This window comes from Haematobia irritans, chromosome 3 (assembly GCF_050003625.1).
Source record: "Haematobia irritans isolate KBUSLIRL chromosome 3, ASM5000362v1, whole genome shotgun sequence".
In the NCBI taxonomy this organism is placed as follows: Eukaryota; Metazoa; Arthropoda; class Insecta; order Diptera; family Muscidae; genus Haematobia; species Haematobia irritans.
Genome location: NC_134399.1, coordinates 127,783,383 through 127,809,384, shown reverse-complemented (window position 1 = coordinate 127,809,384; position 26,002 = coordinate 127,783,383). Strand labels below are relative to the sequence as shown.

General features: G+C 31.8%; 2 protein-coding genes and 1 long non-coding RNA gene across 5 annotated transcripts in view; 2 read left to right on the top strand and 1 right to left on the bottom strand.

Annotated features, from left to right (window-relative positions):
* The first annotated feature begins 217 nt into the window (after nt 1-217).
* Nucleotides 218-580, top strand: LOC142229576 (uncharacterized). Its single transcript, XR_012720432.1, has 2 exons — nt 218-295; nt 390-580. It is a non-coding gene; the product is annotated as an uncharacterized LOC142229576 (long non-coding RNA).
* An 8,139-nt stretch (nt 581-8,719) lies between these two features.
* LOC142229338 (NEDD8 ultimate buster 1) lies at nt 8,720-11,825 on the bottom strand. Its single transcript, XM_075299893.1, has 6 exons — nt 11,474-11,825; nt 10,888-11,011; nt 10,478-10,827; nt 10,179-10,421; nt 9,568-10,113; nt 8,720-9,412 (listed from the first exon to the last, which is right to left on the bottom strand). Exons 1-6 carry the CDS (start codon nt 11,591-11,593, stop codon nt 8,954-8,956), a joined length of 1,842 nt encoding a protein of 613 aa, XP_075156008.1. The 5' UTR covers nt 11,594-11,825; the 3' UTR covers nt 8,720-8,953.
* Nucleotides 11,826-16,018: 4,193 nt separating this feature from the next.
* The window catches only part of l(1)G0196 (inositol hexakisphosphate and diphosphoinositol-pentakisphosphate kinase), a 114,305-nt gene continuing 104,321 nt past the window's right edge, over nt 16,019-26,002 (top strand). Inside the window, exons 1-3 of one of the 3 annotated variants that reach the window (XM_075299084.1) lie at nt 16,019-16,263; nt 22,379-22,662; nt 22,812-22,870. In XM_075299084.1, coding sequence (XP_075155199.1) covers nt 22,410-22,662; nt 22,812-22,870 — 312 coding nt within the window. In that variant the 5' untranslated portion in view covers nt 16,019-16,263; nt 22,379-22,409. Of the gene's footprint in view, nt 16,935-22,378; nt 22,663-22,811; nt 22,871-26,002 lie in introns of all 3 variants that reach the window. The other 2 variants (XM_075299083.1, XM_075299085.1) reach the window with 2 other exon arrangements.

Sequence of the window (26,002 nt, the reverse complement as noted above, 5' to 3'; positions counted from 1 at the left end):
TAAATATTTAATTTCAGAGTAACCTAAATAAATTTGGACAACTTTTTATATTTCCCCTCAGCGTACAATTTAATAGAGAATTGGTAAGTTTTATATTATATTAAATTGGTAAGTTTTATATTCAACTAGAATATTTATTTTATTATATCTTTCACATCGATAACAACACAGTTTTATGAGTTTATTTAGAATACTTCATTATTTCTCTAATTGTTTCAGGTACAAATTTTATGAGATACGTTTTCCAAAGAAAAGTTAAATTCCTTACACCATTTGATAAAATGCCCCAAATATTGTAAGTTACAAGCTAAAATGAAGAATTAAAAATTATATTTCATTACATGGTGTTAATTTTTAACAATTTTCATTATTGTTTCCATTTTTTCCAGCAAGATATGTGAAAAAATTACCTACGATGAATAAAAAAAGGATAAGTCAAAATGTCCAAACAGCGAGTTCAAATGAACTACTCTCTGTTCCACGTGGTCATAATTTTTATTCACAAAAAACATTGTATTAAGAACTTTCATCATAAGTTTTTATAATAAAGTACTTTTGCTTAAAGAAAGTTTAATTTTAATGTATGAAAATTTTCATAATAGTAAAACGGTTTGTTGTTCCTTTAATTATTTAATTTATCTGTACTGTGGAATGATTGATTTAAAAATAGTTTAGTCGTCGACATTTTAAAGAGACTGTTAACCAATTTTTATTATCGGGTTTCTCACAAAATAATCAAGTAAACCAAAATAATACTGACTTTTTAACTTGGTAGGGGTATATAAATCTTATGGTGTTGTAAAAATGAACTAAAATACAATGTTATAGATGAACTAAAATTTAAGAAAATTATAAACTAGACAAGTTGAAAAAAATCTTAAGGGCTAAATCATGGTCAATATTACTACAGTTTAGTTCATTTTGCAATGGAAAAGGGTTCACTGTTTTTTCAGTGTTTATATGGTTTCAACAGACGGACGGACATGCTCAGATCGACTCAGAATTTCACCACGACCCAGAATATATATACTTTATGGGGTCTTAGAGCAATATTTCGATGTGTTACAAACGGAATGACAAAGTTAAAATACCCCCCATCCTATGGTGGAGGGTATAAAAATTGGGAGTCGTTTGCTTGGGGACATTTCTTTTAAAGCGCATGCCGGAATCAGCCATCAATTTTTTCCACTTCCGATGAAGTCCTTTTGGACAAGTCCACAAACACTTCTTTTAAAGCGCATCCAGGGATCCCCAATCGGTTTTTCCACTTCCGATGCAAAAGGACAAGTCTTAGCAAGTACGGAATTAGGCCGTTTTAAGTGAAAATTTCAGTTTTGGACAATTAAATTTCGCAAAAAAGAATAGAAAATCAATAAAACCTGTGTCGTTTGACTTTTTCACTTCCAAGGAAGTTCTTTTGAGAAGGTTTTGCAAATTACGATAATTTTTTGTTGATTTTTAATGGAAAAACTAAATTTATACAATAATATATGTCGAAAAAAATTAATAAAAACGATAAGTAACATAACAAATGTATACAGTAGAAAGTTCGGCCGGGCCGAATTTTAAATACCTACCACCATAAATCAAATATATTAGATTACTCTGAAAACACTTCGTCGTAGCGGTTCAACCAGTACGCTTCCCGAAGATAAATTTAAAGATTCTTTCTATGAAGACTAGATCAGATTCTGGATTTATAAGAACCATTTTTAGTTGCGTTTTTGGGGAATCATATCTCGTTTAAGTGTGCAAGATAAATGATGAAATGACGCCTTGATTTGATCATTATTCAAACGATTATGAGAAGTTAAATATGGAAATTTTACATTCAGTTTCAAGCCATTTTTATGATTAGTGCGCCTTCAATATCATCAAGAAGTGAAATCGGCCTTACAAACAACCACGGTTTATATACGACCAAGGACTTAAATCGGGAGAGCAGTCTACATGGGTCCTATGCCACAAACATGCACCGATACACACCAAATTCAGCACACCTAATTGAGGTTCTGAAAACCCTAGAGAATCTAGACCCCAAATCAGAGGGCGGGTTTATAAGGGGTATATATCAAAATCTGTACCGATACACAATATATTTGGAACACCAATTTATGGTCCTAAAAAACTTCATGATTTTATATTTGAGGCAAATCGGATAAAAACTACGGTTTCTAGAAGCCCAAGAAGTAAAATCTGGAAATCTGTCTATATGGGGGCTATACCAAAAAATAGACCGATACACACCATTTTCGACACAGGTATTTATGGTCCTAAAATACCTCTAGATTTCCAATTTTAGGAAAATCGAATAAAAACTGCGGTTTCTAGAAGCCCATGACCCAAAATTGGGGGATCGGTTTATATGGGAGCTATATCAAAACCGGGACCGCTATAGCCCATCTTCGAACTTGGCCTGCTTGCAGACAAAAGACGAATCTGTGCCAAATTTCAGGACGATAGCGCCGTTATTGAAGACTGTAGCGTGATTACAACAGACAGACGGCCACACGGACATCCTTATATCGTCTTATAATTTCAACCTGATCAAGAATATATATATATACTTTGTATAGTCGGAAATAGATATTTCGATGTGTTACAAACGGAATGACAAACTTATTATACCCCCATCACCATTCTATGGTGGTTGGTATAAAAAGCAGATGAAATGCGTATATAATTCAGTTCTTGAGCGATGTACGAGTAAAAAGTGAAAACTAAATAAGCATAAAAAAGGCATAAAATTATACATATTTGTTGCAAATTTTATTATAACTTGATGGGGGAATAGCCCAAAGCAAATTTTCACAAAGTTTGTATTCCTTAAAATGGATTATTAAAGAAACGTAATCGTGAACAAATGACGATTTTATCGGTTAAACTCGAACTTAGGACCCACCTTAAGCCTTTTTTACAAAATATTGGGGTGTTAATTCATATACAATTGTGGCGTTATTTCATATTTTGGGACTTTATTTCATATTTCAAATGGTGATTTATTTCATTATGAAAACACAAGCCATTTTTTCGTAGAGTCGTCAGTTTTTTGGAAATTTTATTTTCTTAGAAACTTGTATCGAAATTTATTTCATATTCTTAAAATAAACAATAAAAGCTGACATGAAGTATTATCTATATTATTGGATTGCCCATATTATATTCTTATTTAAATAAATATACAAATATATGGTAAATATATCTCCGTTCAATATTCCAAAGTACATTGCACCTTGAATTCTGTAAATATTTTTTTTATTGTAATATATTCAATGTACATATATTAACATTTTTGACAATTTAAAAATACGAAATAATTATAATTAAAAAATACCTATAATCTCTAACAAAACAGTCGATAAACTTATCCTCATACAATGTCAATAACCGTATATTCTATCAACGCATGCGAACAAACAAAAAAACATTTTATTAATTATTTATAATTTCGTAACAAATTCTAATGACTACTTGTGGTAATTTTATTGCTAAAAACCGAAAAATGTTCTATTGTACGTAAAACAGGATTATATGGCCATAAGTTCGGTCGGGCCGAATGTCAAATACCCACTACGATGGAAGACATACAATAATTCCCTTTTTTTATTTTTTTATTTTAGTCTATAAATACAAAATATAAATATAACTACTGGTTTAAGTGTAAAATAATAAAATTGAAAAAATCTCCTGCATAATATATTGTACATACGAGGGTTGCCTTCTATATTTCGGGATTGGGCAGCCCTATTGTTACAATCTATCAACTGATAGATCTATCGTAAAGCATGACATTTTAGAAGTTATACGTACTCAGATAGTTTTGACATAGAGCGCTATTTGTGTTCTTTACACCAACTTAAAAGATTCATCTCGCACAAAAATGGATTACATCGCGAATATTTTCGTACAACTCATACTTTTTATAACTTTCGAATTAATTCAATTTTGGCGATGAAGCTTCGTCAAGAACCAGTATTTACCGATGCACAGTGGTTCCAAATCGCTTTTTTAATAATTCTGCAACTTTTGAACGGATAAAGCAATCAAGATAATTCTGTGTGTGAAAGCTGAAGTGTTTTCCTCTAACTTGTGGGTTCCTAGTGAGTCCACGGGCTGAATTGTAGGCGTTGAAATTTTGAAAATTTTGAAAAAATAAAATGTTGACAAAATTTTCTATAGAAATAAAATTTTGACAAAACTTTCTATAGAAATAAAATTTTGACAAAATTTCCGATAGTAATAAAATATTGACAAAATTTTCGATAGTAATAAAATATTGACAAAATTTTCTATAGAAATAAAATTTTGACAAAATTTTCTATATAAATAAAATTTTGACAAAATTTTCTACAGAAATAACATTTTGACAAAATTTTCTATAGAAATAAAATTTTGACAAAATTTTCTATAGAAATAAAATATTGAAAAAATTTTCTATAGAAATAACATTTTGAAAAAATTTTCTATAGAAATAAAATATTGACAAAATTTTCTATAGAAATAACATTTTGACAAAATTTTCTATAGAAATAAAATTTTGACAAAATTTTCTATAGAACTAAAATTTTTAAAAAATTTTCTATAAACATAAAATTTTTAAAAAATGTTCGATAGAAATAAAATATTGACAATATTTTCTATAGAAATAAAATTTTGACAAAATTTTCTATAGAAATAAAATTTTGACAGCATTTTCTATAGAAATAAAATTTTGACAAAATTTTCTATAGAAATAAAATATTGACAAAATTTTCTATAGATACAAAATTTTTCTATAGAAATAACATTTTGATAAAATTTTCTATAGAAATAAAATTTTGACAAAATTTTCTATAGAAATAAAGTTTTGACAAAATTTTCTATAGAAATAAAATTTTGACAAAATTATCGATAGTAATAAAATATTGACAAAACTTTCTATAGAAATAAAATTTTGACAAAATTTTCTATAGAAATAACATTTTGAAAAAATTTTCTATAGAAATAAAATATTGACAAATTTTTCTATAGAAATAACATTTTGACAAAATTTTCTATAGAAATAAAATATTGAAAAAATTTTCTATAGAAATAAAATATTGACAAAATGTTCTATAGAAATAACATTTTGACAAAATTTTCTATAAAAATAACATTTTGATAAAATTTTCTATAGAAATAAAATATTGACAAAATTTTCTATAGAAATAAAGTTTTGACAAAATTTGCTATAGAAATAGAATTTTGACAAAATTATCGATAGTAATAAAATATTGACAAAACTTTCTATAGAAATAAAATTTTGACAAAATTTTCTATAGAAATAAAATTGTGACAAAATTCTCTATATAAAAACAAGTATATACGGCCGTAAGTTCGGCCAGGCCGAATCTTATGTACCCTCCACCATGGATTGCGTAGGAACTTCTACTAAAGGCTGTCATCCACAATCGAATTACTTGGATTGCGATAACACTTGCCGATGGCAAGGTATCGTAAAACTTCTTAACACTGTCTTCTAAATTGTAAGTTAGTCCATAAGGGGTATACATTAAACAAAAAAAAAGGCCGATTAAATACGTATATAATTCAGTTTGACAAAATTTTCTATAGAAATAAAATTTTGACAAAATTTTCTATAGAAATAAAAACTTGACAAAATTTTCTATAGAAATAAAATGTTGACAAAATTTTCTATGGAAGTAAAATGTTGACAAAATTTTCTATAGCAATAAAATTTTGACAAAATTTTCTATAAAAATAAAATGTTCACAAAATTTTCTATAGAAATAAAATGTTGACAAAATGTTCTATAGAAATAAAATGTTGACAAAATTGTCTTTAGAAATAAAATGTTGACAAAATTTTCTACAGAAATAAATATTTTACAAAATTTTCTATAGAAATAAAATTTTGACAAAATTTTCTATGGAAATAAAATGTTGACAAACATTGCTATAGAAATAAACTTTTTACAAAACTTTCTATAGAAATGAAAATTTGACAAAACTTTCTATAGTAATAAAATTTGACAATTTTTACATGGCTGTTAGAGGCCATATACTAACGAAATGTACCAAATTTCAACCGCATCGGATGACTTTTGCTCCTCCAAGAGGCTCCGGAGGTCAAATCTGGGGATCGGTTTATATGGGAGCTATATATAATTATGGACCGATATGGACCAATTTTTGCATGGTTGTTAGAGACCATATACTAACACCACGTACTAAATTTCAATTGGATCGGATGAATTTTGCTCATCCAAGAGGCTCCAGAGTTCAAATCTGGGGATCGGTTTATATGGGAGCTATATATAATTATGGACCGATATGGACCAATTTTTTCATGCTTGTTAGAGACCGTATACTTAGACCACGTACAAAATTTCAATCGGGTAGGATGAAGTTTGCTCCTCCAAGAGGCTCCGGAGGTCAAATCTGGGGATCGGTTTATATGGGAGCTATATATAATTATGGACCGATATGGACCAGTTTTTGCATGGTTGTTAGAGACCATATACTAACACCACGTACCAAATTTCAATCGGGTAGGATGAAGTTTGCTCCTCCAAGAGGCTCCGGAGGTCAAATCTGGGGATCGGTTTATATGGGAGCTATATATATTTATGGACCGATATGGACCAATTTTTGCATGGTTGTTAGAGACCGTATACTAACATCAGGTACCAAATTTCAACCGGATCGGATGAATTTTGCCCCTCCAAGAGGCTCCGGAGGTCAAATCTGGGGATCGGTTTATATGGGGGCTATATATAATTATGGACCGATATGGACCAATTTTGGCATGGTTGTTAGAGACCGTATACTTAGACCACGTACCAAATTTCAACCGGATCGGATGAATTTTGCTGCTCCGGAAGGCTCCGCAAGCCAAATTTGGGGATCGGTTTATATGGGGGCTATACGTAAACGTGGGCCGATATGGCCCATTTTCAATACCATCCGACCTACATCAATAACAACTACTTGTGCCAAATTTCAAGTCGATAGCTAGTTTCGTTCGGAAGTTAGCGTGATTTCCACAGACGGACGGACAGCCGGACAGACGGACGGACGGACAGACGGACGGACGGACGGACGGACGGACGGACGGACATGCTTAGATCGACTCAGAATTTCACCACGACCCAGAATATATATACTTTATGGGGTCTTAGAGCAATATTTCGATGTGTTACAAACGGAATGACAAAGTTAATATACCCCCATCCTATGGTGGAGGGTATAATAAAATATTGACAAAATTTTCTATATAGAAATAAAATAATGACAAAATTTTCTATAGAAATAACATTTTTAGAAAATTTTCTATAGAAATAAAATTTTGACAAAATTTTCTATAGAAATAAAATTTTGATAAAAATTTTCTATCGAAATAAAATTTTGACAAAAATTTTTATAGAAATAAATTTTGACAAAATTTTCTATAGAAATAAAATTGTGACAAAATTTTCTATAGAAATAAAATTGTGACAAAATTTTCTATAGAAATAAAATTTTGACAAAATTTTCTATATAAAAATAAAATTTTGACAAAATACAATTGTGATAAAATTTCCTATAGAAAAGAAAATTTTGAAAAATTTCTGTAGAATAGAAAATTTTCAATAGAAATAAAATTTTAACATTTTTCTATAAAAATAAAAATTTAGACTAAATTTTCTATAAAGTCAATATTAAATCAATATCATTAATTTTTTTAATGTTTGGTGTAGGTATACTTATACTTTCTACAACAGAGTGAAGCTAAACATATTTAAAGCTTCCACACATTGAAAATTGAAAGCATATTTATATACCCAAATAAATTAAAATAAAATAATAAACATTTCTTTCGAAAAAAATGTTCATATTAATCACAAAAAATTGATCAAACATTGCAATATAAGATTTCTGGATTCGACAATTCGTTCAAACGCATGCAAAAGTGTGTAGAATGGGGATTTGCAATATAAAAGCTAACGCTCGTATATAATATGACGACTTGTGCTGTGGAGGTCGAAATTTGGTTAATTTGTGGCTATACTAAATTGTAAATACTTTTTTTTAAGCGTTGATACTTTTGTACGACTTTTCTGTCAACTTGTGTGATTTTTTAATTAATTTCTATTATACTGTAAGATATTTTGCATAATAAATAATCGAGTTTCCCTACGCATACCATAATATTTTCAAACGGGCATATGCACCGCCTAAAAATATGCAACGAAAATTTCCTATGTTAGGTAAATCGTGTTACTCCCCTCAAATGTCAAACTCAAGCGATGACTTTCGAGGAAATCGTGTTAAATGAAAAAGTGTGACACTTTTTTAAAATGATTGCTCTAACTTTTAAAGCGAGTGGAACTTTATGGGACACCTTAAAGAAATCCTCAATGGTAACGCTGATTTTTCGAGATTTCGACTTCGATTTGGAAATGTCGACTTTTCGCCTTGTTCGAAAATGTAAAAAAATTGACTTTAAACTTTCCGGCTTTTCCGGATAAAAACTCGACTTTTCGAGATTTCGACTTCGATTTGGAAATGTCGACTTTTCGCCTTGTTCGAAAATTTAAAAAATTGACTTTAAACTTTCCGGCTTTTCCAACATCAAATGTCGATTAATAGACTATAAAAAAATCCAAATCCATTTCAAAATCTTAATGTTAGTCCAAATATATATTTATCTATATAGACCTGGAATCGGTTCAATTAGTTTTCAATGAATGTCGCAATCATATTTTTGATGAACACTTTTATTTACTAAAACATTTTTAAAAAATTGTAAAACATTGTTACGTTGTTACACGTATACATATATAAAAAATATATTTTTTGGCCAATTTGGTTGTAGAAAAATTTTTATACAATTTTTTTTTTAACTAAAAAAATCAAAACATTTGCACAAATTTCAAGTACATAACAAACGTGTTTAGAGCAGTACAATATATAATTGATTATACGTATTGCTTTTACTGTTCCAGTAGGCGTTTATATTCGGCGAGAATTTGTTCCTCTTGTATTAAAGGCAAATCCAAGTAGTCATGTTCATTGTCCGGCATTTCTTCGGTAAAACGTTTATAGGCTTTCAATGATTCCATTTCTTTGTGAGCTTTATCCAAAGCCTTTGTCACCAATCCATTTACACCGGATGATGTGGATGGTCCATCGAATTGACTACTGGTAATGGCTGAAGCTGCAACATTGGCCATTTTCTCCATTGCAGCCATTAGTTCAGTTTCACTGCCATGCGTCTTTATTAAAAATTCTATAGCTTTGTCTAGGCTATTTTGTGTGGTCTCCAGGGCAACACGAGCCAAATCTTCAGTGAAACCCAATTGTTGTAATTGCGATAGAATATCATTGTCAATGTTTGTTGCTGGTGGAAGACTTCGACTTAATTCATCAGCATTAGTTTGTAATAAATCCAACTGGTAAATATTAAAATTATTTTAAAATTAGAATATTGCTTTCAAGACCGATAGATTTCAAATCAAAACTTTGGGATTTTGGTATTCCCAAAACAAAATTCCTGCCTAATATTTGTCAAGTATGACCCTATAATTCTGTATCTGTAAATACTTACTGCATTAGGGACATCGTTTTTAGTGCGCTTCAATGCCTCAACTACAACATCCCGAGCAAATCCCATTTCCATTAGTGTACAAACACTACGAGGATTTACCCAATCCTTATCTTCATTGGTCGAAGATAATTTCTCGTTTAGTTTTCGTTCTTTTTTCGAATTTAAACGGGCCTCCTTTAATTTGGACCTGCGTTCGTGTATAAAATTAATTGCCTGTTCTATATTGCCACTGCATGATCTAAGACCCATACGTGCTTCATGGGGTTCATAGCCCATTTCCATTAGAGTTATCACAGATGTATCGTCCACCTTAAGGGCTTCTAATTCTGTACTGGCCGTGAGTAGTTTATCGTAGGCTTCATTACGGCGATTTTGATGGAAGAGTACAACACCCTGCAATAAATGTAATCGCATTATTAGGGCTTTTTCGGGACAACCATTTCCTTTAAGGTTTATCAGGCGTTGTAAATTATCACCATATGAACGGCGGAAACTTTTTTCACATATATCTAGGCGGCGTTGTGCATCAGGTAACTGGGTAACATTCTGGAAGTAATATTTACGTTGACAATAGTTTGAATCCATTTTTCAACAATCTTCTAAATCCATACCTTTAGACACAAATAACACCAAACGATGTCCAAATTTACCAGGGCATAGTTGTCAACCGATTCCAGAAACTTGGAATTGCATGCAACAAACTTTTCATCGGATTCGAGTAACAAAATCAATGCTTCGTCATATTGTTCGCGTTTCATAGCAGCGCGAGCCTTTTCATAATAACTCATACCCATAAGTAAGGCGCGATTTTCAGCTGGAGGTAAGAATACAGGATTACCATCTTGATCTTCCATCTGGAATAAAAACTTTCGTTAGTTTGCCTTCACTTCTCGCAGTTTCCTTTCTTGACCTCAAATAATTGACGACTTGAATCAACAATAGCTTCCACATCCTTTTTTATCTTTCGTATCCGATCGTACATGGCCTCCTCTTCATTTTGTGCAGCAGCCTTATCCACTTCACTTATAATAACCATCAATTGTTGATTATTTTTGAGACCTTGTATATCGAGAGTTTTGTCGGCATCGACTATCCTTCCCGATGCTATGCATTTTACCCGATTGGCATCGACAATATGTAATAACTGAGCAATTTTAGCATTTAATTCACTACCCAATGAACTAAGGGGACATTTAACTTCGATTATACTCTGGGTTCCTTGATGGTTATTAATACGTCGTATACTAAAGGTAGCAATACCTAGATTTCGAAAAAAAATATTTTTGATTCGTATCGTTGTTCCATATTAATAATGCCAACCTGACTCTTCGAATTCTTTACGGCAAGCCAACTTCCTTAGGGCACCCTCTTGTAACTCGGTCAATGCTAATCTACAATTGGACTTTGTAATACCCAAGTTACTGCTAAAACTGTCGGCTAGTTTCTAGAAGGGGAGAATGTCAGAATATCAGTAAACAAACACAGCAATGGGAAGGGCATAAATATATCTAGCCCACTTGAGAGGTAATTGTGCCAAGATATTGTGTAGCACAATATGGGTGCGATTGCGCATAATTTTGTACATGCTAGGAATAAGCTTGGTTATTATCTTATTATTACTGGAGTTATCGAAAATCCCTAAATGTTGAAAAGATAGCTGTCTCGGATTTTCACATCCAAATCAGTTTTCTTTATTGAACAAACTACAGATTCCAATTAATGGTCATATTGGTAAAAGCAAAATAAATTTCCAATAGCGGGTTTCAGCGAATCCAAAATGTTCAAAAATTACCATAAAGTATTAACATTTATACAAACCAAGAAAGAATTAGAGATTAGAGATAGAATTATGGATATATGGAAATTGGAATATAAAAAAAAATATAAGCAACAAAAATCAACTTACCTCTATTTCATCCTCCACACAACCCACTCCATCATAATAGTAAGGTTCTAGCCACAATTTAATGGACAATGCCTGTAAACGGGCCCTTACTTGTATAATAATATTATCAATCTGGGACATCTTTGATGTTTATTGAAATTTCTTTTAATTTTCAATGCGAGTATCCAAGAATTGAACGAGCCGATAAGTAGTACCGCAACACCTTCATGCGACACAAATATTTGAATGACATGCACTTCTTCCAGGTTCTCTTGTATTTTCCCAAAATTTCACAATTTCCGTCTTTTATTTGTGTTAAGGTCTTTGTTTGTGTTTACTTTGGGGATATGTTTTTGATTATCTTTATTTTGACCACGTTTCGTAGATATGTCAAAATATTGAGCACATGAACAATAACTGATGAACATATGGTTTTCAAATTGCTGATGGGTACTTCAGATGGTAAGATTTGTGCATTGTGCGTTCAGACGATGATTACGAGCAATTCCCTGACAGCAATTTTTTGAATTTAACGGTTGAATTTGATCAATTTGAATAAATATGTATAAATTATTCCAGGTATAACATTTACACGAATAAAATCCGGACGGCAGTGGTCGTGTCGAACATATCCCATATATTGACTACATTAGGGCTGTTTTCTTTTAGCACTGGATACCTTAAGCCGTGAAGGACTAAAAGAAAACAGAGTACTCGTTTATCCAGGACATCTCCAAAAATATGCAACACTGTCATCAGCTGTTCAAAAACAATCACAGAAAAGAAGTGAAATCTTGCACGTTTATGAGATCTATAACACATTTACCGATTACTTAGTCATCAACGAATTGTATCGATTGGACACACTGTAAGATTCTTTACAAACACAGACATTCCGTCCGGAAAAACTTATAGTCTGTATGACACATAAGACTCCCTTCAAACTAATAGAAAAAGTGACTTTTAAGTGTGTAAATATAACCATAGCGATAGGCGGTAGGCGAAACATTTTTGCCGCAACGGCAAATACAATAAGCTTGACGGCGAATAATTCCCTTTTTCACGTTTCCTAGCGTTTTTGTTGTCAATACAGCATGCTTTGACAATATTAAACAATCAAGGCATATTAATTAAAGGTAAAGTCACGAGCAAGCGTGTGTACCCCCCCATGATATTAATAATGTCAAACTAAAATGGCATATCACTCAAGTTTTGTTTGTATGTGTAGTGTTGTTGTGTTTGTGCATGTGTAGTGTTGTTGTATTGTTGAATGCATATATAAAACATCAACATTGTTGAATACTAAACGTAAACAAAGCCTTTGACAAGATGAATGTCGATATTAGTCACCTGATTGCATGACTTTACCTCTTTAATATGCCTTGTTAAACAATGAAGTTGAATAAAAACATACAATGGCTTGTTATTTGTTGAGTTATTTCAAGAAAAAATAATCTACACGTGTCCAGGCAACAGCAATTCCTAGTGGTGAGTTAAAAAAAATTGATAAGCGATGGCAACACCATCACCAGTTTTCGCCAAGGAGTTAGAATAAGTTTTAATTTAGCGACACGCCGCTAGCCGTCACGGTATTCCGTCGCGGATTTTGGGCTTCCCATAAGAAATACACGTAAATAAGTGTTCGCTTACCGCCTATCGCTATGGTTATATTTACACACTAAGATAGTTGTAAAAGAATCATTGTGGTCGAGTACAATACGATTGTTTAGATGTTTATTAATTTGAATAAAAATTTATACATTCTTATAAATATAACATATACGTTTTTAGTAAATATTTACCATTGAAAATGGATAAATATCCTGAAGCAGATATTTCAAAATTGATCGTTTTTATAAATTGTAATATATTTGCTTCACTTATTTGTAGAAAACCCAACGCATAACACACTATTTCACTGCCAGCATTTCAAAGTTCATTTCATCCTTATCGCTACCACAAACTCGTAATGCGCTTTACACACTATCAGTTATTCCGGACGACAGTGCTCGTGTCGTGAACATATACCATATATTGTGCACATTATAAGTTAAGTCCGAAGCCATAATCGATACTGCTGCATGTTTATGGGATTGATAACACATTTACCGATTATACCCTGCCAGCATTTCAAAGTTCCATTTCATCCTCATCGCTACCACAGACTCGTAAATGTCACCACAACCATCGCGAACTGTGATGGGGGAAGCATATCAAAAAGTACAAAATGTACATGAAAGTATTTTGCCACCACTACTGTTAGAAGAGCCATTTTATTTTTTGTGAAACGCCAAGCGCAACCAGCTTGTTATATTTTATTTAAATAAAAACGAAAATAAAGTTCTGAAAACATAGATATTACGCTTAAAGGCCGGTACTATGTTCATTCTTGCGAAAAATTTTTATGGAAAGCATTATTTCGCACATAGAAAGCGGCGTTTTTTTTAGGTAGCTTGGAGCGCTATTTTACAGGGAGCGATATTGGATTAAGTTGGTGGTGTTGCTTGTTTTTACAAAATAACATTTTATTTTTCCTTGGGCAATTGATCTGCTATTCCTTTGATCCTTTGTATAGTTTCGGAACAAAAATATGGTCCGTGTTTGATTTATAAACCCGCACAAATAGTTTTTAATAAATAAATTATTTCTTAATTCACATTGCAAATGGCGCCGTGCTATAAACGTCAGTTTTTCAACACGAAAAAACAAAGTATCACAAATGGAAAAAATTTCGCAAATTTTTCGCATTTTTTGGTTTTGTATGGAGTTTCAACGCGAAAACCGAACAGAGTACCGGCCTTAAAATTGTGAAAGGTATATGGTGAACAATTTTCGACTTTCCAAATAGAATAAAGTTATCGTTTTTCAAATATTTTTCCAGGCACGCTGTCTCCATCGAAAATAAACAAACTGGCTGATAGACGCTGCAATATGTAACTTGCTACTTAAAACTCAACATCATTCTTTTATTAGTGCAAAAAATTATGTTAAATGTGATGAGATAAACCGAAAAATGTTATATTTATAAGAAATTATAAATGTTTAATCAAATCAATAAACATCTACACAATCGTGTTTTACTTGACCACAATGATTCTTCTACAATTATCTTAAAATGCACTTTTTCTGATAGTTTGCAGGGGTTCTTATTGGCGTCTTTCGAAATTGATCTAAATAGGCACCTAATAATTGCACTGATGAGAAACTTTTTCGTAGTAACTTGGCGTGGTACAACTTCTCAATAGTGACGGCGCTTTTCCGACGAGTTTTTGATGTCGTATATGATTGTTTTCGACGTAGTGGGGATTTTCAGAAACGCCCCCAAATTCAAAAAATGTTGGCAGGGTATAATCATCGCCGAAATGCTGACAGAGATATGGACTTAGCTTTATATTTCCCATTTTTATTTTTACTTAATTGTGTTTTCGTTTCGGGGCGTTAGCCAATTTAAAATCTAGAGATTTTGTAGAAGATTAAAAATGTTTCTACAAATCGGTTATGAGTTGAATATTTGTATATGGGAATCTTAACCTTTATAAAACTCCCAACAAATTTTAAGGAGATGGTATAAAAAATTTTGTTGAGATGAAAGATTGAGATGGTATCAAAAATAGTGGTGAAGGGTATAATATAGTCGGCCCCGCCAGACTTTACTAAGTTGATTTTTTACTAACATTGAGTCTCATCCCAAAGATCTGCTGTTTCTATACATTTCAATCGATCAATAGAGTTCGTTCGGCATACAGAAACAGGCTGTAAAGCATCGCATAAGTGATACTATTATGTGCATTTTTAGACAAAGTTAGGACGACGCCAATAAGAGCCCCTTCAAACTGTTATTCAAAGAGCATTTTCAGATATTCACCGTAAACTAAACAAAGTATACTATCTCAGTTTACAAACAGCTGTTAAGTCAGCAAATGATCGAAATCTCAATATTTTGCTTTGAATTTGGAAAGAGATTATGGCTGTTTTCTTTTAGCACTGGATGCAAAATTTGTATGGGCTATCCACAACATTGTTGCTTTGGTGTTCTATCCAGAACAACTCGTCAGTGCAAGTTGCCAGATTGTATTTTGTTAAAGTGACGCTTCTTCGATTCACAATAGCAATCTATTGTGACTAATTTATCGAAAAACATGAAATTCAAAGTGGTAAAGTGTCATAAATAATCGCAGCTGTATATATTTATTACTATGTGAGCATTTCATGCATTAAAAATGTAAGATTTCACTTCTTTTCTGTGATTGTTTTTAAACAGCTGGTGACAGTATTGCATATTTTTGGAGATGTCCTGGATAAACGAGTACTCTACTTTCTTTCAGTCCTTCACGTCTTAGGGTATCCAGTGCTAAAAGAAAACATGCCTATTGTAGTTCTAAATATCAAAAACACAGTGTAAACGACCCATAACGTAGTACATTATAAAACATTCGAGATTACAAATAGATACATTAAATTGCATCCCTAATTAATCACTCCGATTTGTTTACAAACAACCGGCGTTTATCCTAATAAAACAAATAACAGCTGATAAGCATTTGGGAGCACATTCCTGCATTGGAGCAACGTTGTGAGAAATTGTCAAAATGACAGCAGCTGCGTAATTCTGCGCACACAGCTGTTTGCAAAATTTACAAATAAATTTTCTCACAAAACTCAACAGTCATTCGTCGGTCGGTGTCGTCGTTTCGCGAGACGCCGTGGAAAAAAATACAGAATTTTTTTTTGTTGCCAAAATTAGTGTAAACCCAGAGGCATATAAGGAAATATACATAAAAATCTCATTACATAACTGAGGAATACTCATGGTATTTGGTGGAAAAATAGTAAAAATATAAAAAAATCTTTGAAAATTACCGAGTATCCCGAAAAATTGAAGGTCAAGTTTTGCCATTGAAGTTTTGTGCTGCTATGCTTGCTTATGTGTGTGCGTCTGTGGCAACTGAAAAAATTGTAAAAAATCATTGATAAACAAATAAAAAATACTTGCAAAAAGGCAACTTTTTGCATTACCAACCATATAGTTTTCTCCCCCCGAAATTGTGCAAATATAAAACTAAGTTTTAATGCATTCATTACAACAAAGCTCACCAAAAACTCTACTAAAAACACCATCATCTACACCCCAATCCCGTCAAACATCGGAAACATTTCGCCTACTCACTGACCCTCAGAAGAAGGCACACCTAGAATTACTAGCATCATCGACTAGGACCTTGACACCAGCTTCACCGCATTCCCAGCCAGGAGTTGTAACGGCCACAGCAGCAGCAGCAGCGACCTCGGTAAAAAGATGTCCTACACCGAATTAGAATCAGGTTACCAGGATCTACGTCAACAGTCATCCCAACAAGCTGCAGCGACTGCGGCCGCAGCAGCTGCTCTATCATCCCAATCCCATGCACAGTTATCAGTCGGCGGCGTTGGCCTCGAGCGATCTCATCAACGTCCGGGATTTTTCGTTGGTCACGATGGCAATGTAATTTTCTGTTACTAATTATTGCATTTAATTTATTAACTGATGTATTATATTTTTGTATGTACCCATTTTTGTATGTAGAATTTGTTATTTGTTATAGTAGATACCCATAGATATTCTACCATTCCGTACCTCCTCAGGTCCTCTTTGCATGCAGCAATCTCACATTCATAGTATAGCTATTTTCTATTTTTGTTGTAGCCATATATTTTCGTTGAATAAAACGAAAAATCAATAAGTGTTAAGTTCACTCGTTTTGTGAAATGGCCTTGAGTAAATGTTGGATTTTTTTTATGTATTACACCAAGTCATATGTTTCATATAGACCCTCAATCGCGTCTTGCTTCGTTTAGGGGATAGGAGACAGTAAGAGCAATTGTGCTGCTGCCATTGCATCTAATATACGAGTACTCCAAGCAGCTAATGTAAAGTTTTATTGTTGTTTGCTCTTATTTTTATTTGCCGACGATACTCTTCGAAGTAAATTTTGTTTTTGTGGGTTTACATCTGTCGCCGAAGCAGTTATTTTCGATGAAAATGGTTGACTTTGGAAAAGTTCGTACTTTCATATATTATGTGCGCGGACTGTAAATATTTGCTTGATTGAAATCGATACACTTGACTCGAAGAAGCCCCAACTTTTTTAAAAAAATTCTTTCCAAATTGGCTCGAAGTGCCCGGGAAAGCCAATGCGTTATCGTAACAAATTTTCCAGCACCAAGTGTGAACTCTCTTTCTTAAAATCACGTTCCAATTGTATCGGTATTTTAGCATATTACAGTCCTGAGATACCGGCCCTTTAGGACACAAATAAAGTATTTTTTTTTTTATTTCTACGGTCTCAAAAAAATCTAGCGATTCTACTAAAGGGGCTTTCCCAATACGGGTTTCTCAACACGGAATCATATCAATTTTTGACTATACATCCAAGGGCAATAGTTACCGTGAACCGCATCCAAAAGCAAAAATCAAATCACCGACCAATCACACAAAAAATGTTTTCTCTGATTCAATCACCAAATTAATTGATCCAATTAATTTTTTAATTGAAATGTCTTCAATCACGAAAATGATAGTATCAATCACAGTTTTAATTGGGCATAGAAAAAATTCTTGATTAAAAAATTAATTGATTTTTTCAGCAAAATTCAATTAATTTTTTAATTGATTCAATTAAAAATTTAATTGATGTTGATTGCAAAACGCAATTAATTTATTAATTAAAAAATGGTAACTATTTTTAATTACTTAGTTAGATTGGCTTAGAGTTTTTATTTGGATTAACAAATGATTGTTTGAAGTACATTTTTAATTAAAAAAGTAAAAAAAAATCAGCACTTTTTTAACTGAATTAGTCTTCCGAATTTGATTAAAAAGTTAATTGTATCAATTAATTTTTTAATTAAACATTTTAAAAATTTCAATCATTGACTTAATTAACTTAATGTTTCTATCATGATTAAAAAGTTAATTGTATCAATTAATTTATTAATTGAAAAAATTTTCAACTTCAATTAACTTTTTAATTGGAAATATTTTGGTGATATTTTTTCTGTGATGTTATCTTTTTCCATTTTTTCTACCATTCTTACATGCGATAAAAATTCTGAGCTGGCTGAATAATATTTTTGCAATGTTTAGTCAAATGCTAATATATATTCTTCACCATCAAGCTCTACTGCATGAGAATTTTTCTAATTTAAATTAGATCTTGTGTAATCTGTCAATAGTAATACCACTGGTGGATAACTTTTCTCTTAGTACTTTCCGATTCAATGCTACCCTTTTATAGCTGAATCTGGTCGACATGTCACGAAATGCATGGGAATACTTAGAAAGTTTTGAAACACTCGGAAAACTTCTTAATGCTCCGGAATCGCGAAAAATACCGCTGAAAAGCCTTTTAATTGTTGCCACTAATAAAAATTTCTGAAATTGCTCTAAATTCAGTCGGCCCGAAGATTATATAGATTCCACCATGGATTTGAATCATTAGTAGTAACATTGGTGGCCAGTATCGGATATACTGGGTGAGCGAATATACACTATTGTATTCTAATTATGTAATAGCCCATTCCCATTAGGCTCGAAATCTACTAAAAGTGGATTTGAAAACCTTTTGTATAAGGAAAATGACAGATTAAATCTACTTAAAGTGAATTTAGAAACTGTAATGTGTATGAGGTTTAAGAGAAAAAAATTCGTATATGAATATTCATTTCAGTGTCACCTATATGTGACTTTTGTGAAATTTTTGTCGGTGTGGGGTTTGAAAACGGTACTTCGGTATGTCTAAAATGTCGAAGTAATGGTGAAAGGTATAAAAACACAAAAAATAGTTGTTTTCTTTTGAACTTTCTATTAATTTTCTAATTCGTTGAATAAAAAATTTAACTGATTTTGGTCGAAAATTTCTATTAAGTTTTTAATTGACGCAATAAATTATTTATTATTCATTTACTGATTATTTATCCTTTAGATGAAATAATATTCTAATAATTTTACAAAAAATAATTTTTTGTCATAATAGTTGTGGCAATAATTATAGTTGGATTTTTCTTTAGATTTGCATCACAATTTTATGTAACAATGTGTAGTATGTAAATTTATTTCCGAGCAAAATTTCCAATTATAGTTTTAATTGAGAAATTATTTTTATATAATTAGACTGTTAATTGGGATAATTCATATTTAACACAAGTCGAAAGTCTAAATCGGGCTGAGCCGACTATATTATACCCTTCACCACTACATAGAAAAAAATTTCACGAACATTTTTCCAATTAAAATTTTAATTGAATTTTAAAAAATGTTCAATTAAAAATTTAATTGAATCAACAAATTTTTTAATTGAAATAAAAATCAATCACACAAATTAATTGGATCAATTAATTTTTTAATTGACTGCCAATTAATTTTTTAATTGATACTATCATTTCTGTGATTGAAGACATTTCAATTAAAAAATTAATTGGATCAGTTAATTTCGTGATTGAATCAGAAAATTTTTTTTTGTGTTTATGTATACGAACAATTTTGATACCATCTTAACACCTTTAAATTTGTTGGCAGTCATATAAAGTTTTATATTCCCATATACAAATATTTATATATGAAGCGATTTGAACATTTTTTTTAACTTTTACAAAATCTCTAGACTCAAAACTTAAGTTGGTTAATAACCGGGGCGGACCACAATGTTAATAAAAAATAAAATAATAAAAATATTTAAATTGCATAAAATTTCTCAATTTATGATTTATCGTTTGATACTTCAATTTCAGTGCAAAACTTCAAAATTTCGAAGTGAAACTTTGGCCTCCGTGGTCATGTGAATCTAAATTGGGCGGAAGATATATATGTATATGGGAGTTATATCTTATTCTGAACCGATTTCAACCAAATTTGGCATACCTTGCAAGAATATTAGTCCTACTCTCTGTGCAAAAGTTCAAGTAAATCGCAGTGAAATTTTGACCTCTGGGGCCATATAAGTGCGTATCGGACGAAACATATATATGCCAGCTATATCTAAATCTGAACCGATTTTAACCAAATTTGGCACACATAACGATACCATTAAACGTACCCCTTGTGCAAAATTTGAAGCAAATCACGGCAAAACTCTGGCTTTTGGGGCCATATAAGTACAAATCGGGCGAAAGATATATATGGGAGCTATATCTAAATCTGAACCGATTTTAACCAAATTTGGCACACATAAAAATACCATTAAACGTACACCTTGTGCAAAATTTGAAGTAAATCACGATATAACTCTGGCTTTTGAAGCCATATAACTTCAAATCGGACGAAAGATATATATGTGAGCTATATCTAAATCTGAACCGATTTCAATCAAATTTACCAAGCATTGGTAGAATGTCAATTCTACTCTCTGTGCAAAATTTCACGAAAATCGGTAGTAAACTTTGGCCTCTGTGGTCATATGAGTCTAAATCGGACGAAAGATATATATGTGAGCTATATCTAAATCGGAACCGATTTGGCTGATATTTTGTAAGTTTTGCGAGACTCATAAAATATTCGGATGTACGGAATTTGAAAAACATCGGTTGATAAACACGCCAATTATGATCAGATCGTGGATAAATATATATAGCAGCTATATCTAAATCTGAACCGATTTTTCCAAAATCAATAGCGATTGTCTTTGTCCCAAAAAACGGCCCTATGCCAAATTTGAGGACGATCGGACTTAAACTGCAACCTGTACTTTGCACACAAAAATACATGAAAAGACAGACGGACGGACGGACATCGCTAAATCCACTCCGAATTTAATTCTAAGACGATCGGTATACTAAACGATGGCGTTACATACAAATGCACAAACTTATTATACCCTGTACCACAGTAGTGATGAAGGGTATAAACATAAAAAATTCACATATAAAAGAAAATAAATCTGTATAGAATTTGGCCGTTTCAGCGCCACCTATATGTAAAAAAATTAGATACAAGGGAATATAAAAATATTTTGCGATAAAACCCTGCATAAAAATTAGCCAGACAATAACTTTCAATTGGTATTGGTGTTGAAAAAATCTCCTGAATCACAGAAATGAAACATAATCGAAATAAAGAGAAATTTGTCTATTATGGCCAAATAGAAAAAATGGACATCCAGATTTATTTGTTAATTGCAAATTTGTTTGGGACTCCAAATATATGGCCTCGAAGAATGTGTGTGAGGTGCTCCTCGAGAGAAAAGCGTCCACTGTGGTTTTTATACCAAACGAAAGTTATCGTTTCAGTATATATCGTTATATATCAAGTTTATATGGAAGAAACCAATTGTTTGTATTCGAGTACAAATATCACCATCATATATAGGTGGCGCTCAAGCGAATATTCATACACGCATTTATTGTCTCTCACATTTTCTGGGAACCCTATTAAGAAAGCTTTGGAGAAATATTAGTTTCTCTCGAGCCGAATGAAACTCAATATTGAACCAGGATATAATTGGCAAAAAGGATTTCATGATTTAATACCGAACAACGAATCAACTGTGAATGAAGAGACTAGTATTGTCCAAATATCAATGGCTTGGGAATATGAATAAATTTAAGAGAACCAATGTCTTAGATATTTTTAATTGGTATTCTATTGGAAATGGAAAAGGGACAATCATATAAGGCTATGGTCACACTAGGCAAATATTTGACCAAAATGAGTGTTAAACATTTTTCCAGAACCATTTTCCAAATATCTTGATACGGTTTTTGGAAAATAATCCTACCATGATGTTATATATCCAATATGAGCTAAATATTTTTTTCTGGTTTGGCTGTGGCGACGGATTCTTTTTTGATTTCTGTCAAATATTTGCCCAGTGTGACCATAGCCAAAGGAACGATGGGTAAAAATTTTTTGCAAAAAAAAAAATAAAACGAATTTAGAAAAATTTTTATTTACAGCATTATATAAGCTCTTCAAAAAACATTTACTATGGGTAATAGTTTTGAGAGACTGGTATGCAATAGTGGTTATGAGAATCCTAATAATAGTTGGTCACAATTTCGTCGCAGCACACATCAAAGGCGTAATAATGCTCATAATTATTGTCGTCAACAGCATATGCAATGTCAGATTTGCAAGCAATATCAATGTCACCAGCAACAACAACAATGTCAAGTTTGCAATTGCAGTGATGCACTGTCATCGAAATTAATCCATGTTAGTTCAACACCTAATCTAGGGGGTGGGTATATTGTATGAGTGCCCTTATTACAAGGGTACATAATCGCTATTATCGTTTCATTCGTGTCATTGTATTTTAATTTATTTTCTTTGTGGTTTTTGTTCTTTTTGCTTTTTTGTTGTCTTTTCTTTTCTGATTTTTCATTTTAGACTCTTCTACTTCTGCTGCACCTTCTATGGATTTACGTTCTTCCTCCTTTTCTTATGGGGTGGGTGTATCTTTTAATTGCTTGTCCTTCTAACATTAATTTTGAACGCATGTGTATTCCTTTTTTCAATAATTTTATATGCCTATTTATTAAGTTCCTTGTTTGTAAATGAATGCCTTTCAAGATTTTTGTTTAATTTTTTTGTTATGTTTTTTTTTTTTAAATTATTAATTAATTTTGTAAACAGTTCATCGGAGACATCTCACACACCGTTGTACGTTGACTTTTATTGTTACCCCAAAAGGTGTATATAGTTGGTTTTTAATCTATTATCAAAGAAATCGTTACTTTTAAAAGTAGCCTTTGTCAATATTTTATCAAAAATCGCAACAATTGACAAATTTTTTAACTTGCATGATGTGCTAGTCATCTGAATAAATTCTATATGAGTTTTATCAGAGACAATAAAAATAACGAGTGCTGTCACATATGGAAATGGATAATAAATACCCACCAACAAAATAAATTTGAAAGGTACTTAAAAGAACTTCCAAAAATGTCCTCCCAAAGATGTTCTTTATTTTAACTACACCGGAAGTTCTTTGAATTCAAGTTTTATAACTCGCTTTTTTCATATTGTTAATGGTTATTTTTAATTTTTTTTGTTTCAAATAGGTTAAAAAGAGAGTAAGAATTAACAAAGTGGTACAAATTATTCCAATTTTGTTGAAGAAAATCAATAATCCATACTAGACAAATCGCGAATTTTTAAAAATTGTTGAAGTCAAATCTTTCCGACAAGCGTTACAATGCATTAAATATCGTAAAAAATTTTAAAAATTATTTATTTGGCAAAATGTCAAAAAAAAATTTAATTCACATCCAAAACACTGAATTCGGTTTACACTTTAAGATGTGATGCAAACTCAGTGCAACGGCTGTTGAAATGATATACGTCCGTCCTATGACAAGCCCATGTTAAATTCATTGCTTATGCGCCAATTTCGCACCACTTTCGGATCCAAAAAGAAAATTTTCACTACTTTTTTGGCGACGCTTTTTTGCTGGATAATTCATTAATACAAAAACGATTTAAAATCTGGGAATCGATTTAAGTGCGATATTTGCCAATATATGATTCATATGCAAGTATCCATTTCTACCGCAATTAAAAAAATATATTAGGAGCAAATTTCTCTATTATCGGCGCACAGTGTTTCGATTTCATACAATGGAATGGACATTAATAGAAGGAGGCATATTTTAAGGGGAACTGTTGATGGTTAAAACTAAGAACATTTTGAAGTTTGGTACCTATCGACCACTCCTTCATGCACCTCCCATACAAAGGGATCATAAATATCTGATTGCATAGAGGGGTGAGATAACACAAATAGCAAAATGTCTGTCATTTGGGAACGACTATAGATTGCTCTTTCAAAATTTGGTATGGCTAGAGCCGAGATAGTGACGGGCGAAAATTTAATACCCTAGGTGGACCGGAACCCTACTGACAGGCCTCTACAATAGGTCCCCTAGGCTATGGGAAAAGTTTATTAACTTTTCATTTTCAAGCTATCGATTTGAAACTTGGCACAAGTAGTTATTGTTGATGTAGGTCGGATGGTATTGCAAATGGCCCATATCGGACCACTTTTACGTATAGCCCCCATATAAACCGACGCTCAGATTTGGCTTGCGGAGCCTCTTGGAGGAGAAAAATTCATCCGATCCGGTTGAAATTTGGTACATGGTCTCTCACAACCATGCAAAAATTGGTCCAAATCGGTCCATAATTATATATAGCCCCCATATAAACCGATCCCCAGATTTGACTTGCGGAGCCTCTTGGAGGAGCAAAATTTCATCCGATCCGTTTGAAATTTGGTACATGGAGTTTGTACATGGTCTCTCACAACAATGCAAAAATTGATCCAAATAGGTCCATAATTATATATAGCCCCCATATAAACCGATCCCCAGATTTGGCTTGCGGAGCCTCTAATAGAAGCAAATTTTATCCGATCCGGGTGAAATTTGGTATATAGTGCTAGTATATGGTCTTTACCAAACATGCAAAAATTGGTCCACATCGGTCCATAATTATATATAGCTAATCCCCAGATTTGGCTTGCGGAGCCTTTTGGAGGAGCAAAATTCATCCGATCCGGTGGCAATTTGGTACGTGATGTTATTATATGGTCTCTAACAACCATGCAAAAATTGGTCCATATCGGTCCATAATTATATATAGCTCCCATATAAACCGTTCCCCAGATTTGATCTCCGGAGCCTCTTGTAGAAGCAAAATTCATCCGATCCGGTTGAAATTTGGAACGTGGTGTTAGTACATGGCCGCTAATAACCATGCCAAAATTGGTCCATATCGGTCTATAGTTATATATAGCCGATCCCCAATCACACCAAAAATTGGTCCATATCGGTTCATAATCATGGTTGCCACACGAGCCAAAAATAATCTACCAAAATTTTATTTCTATAGAAAATTTTGTCAAAAATTTTATTTATATAGAAAATTTTGTCAAAATTTTATTTCTATAAAAATTTTCGTTCTATAGAAAATTTTTTCAAAATTTTATTTCTATAGAAAATTTTGTCAAAATTTTATTTCTATAGAAAATTTTGTCAAATTTTATTTCTATAAAAAATTTTGTCAAAATTTTATTTCTATAGAAAATTTTGTCAAAATTTTATTTCTATATAAAATTTTGTCAAAATTTTATTTCTATAGAAAATGTTGTCAAAATTTTATTTTGTCAAAATTTGATTTCTATAAAATATTTTGTCAAACTTAATTACATACATATTTAATCGGCCTTTTTAGTTTAATATATACCACGTATGGACTACCTTGCAATGTAGAAGACGGTGTTAGGAAGTTGTAAGATACCTTGCCATCGCCAAGTGTTACCGCAACCCAAGTAATTCGATTGTGGATGATAGTTTTCACTAGAAGTTTCTAGGAAATGTATATATATATATATATATATATATATATATATATATATATATATATATATATATATATATATATATATATATATATATATATATATTATATATATATATATTATATATATATATATATATATATATATATATATATATATATATATATATATATATATATATATATATATATATATATATATATATATATATATATATATA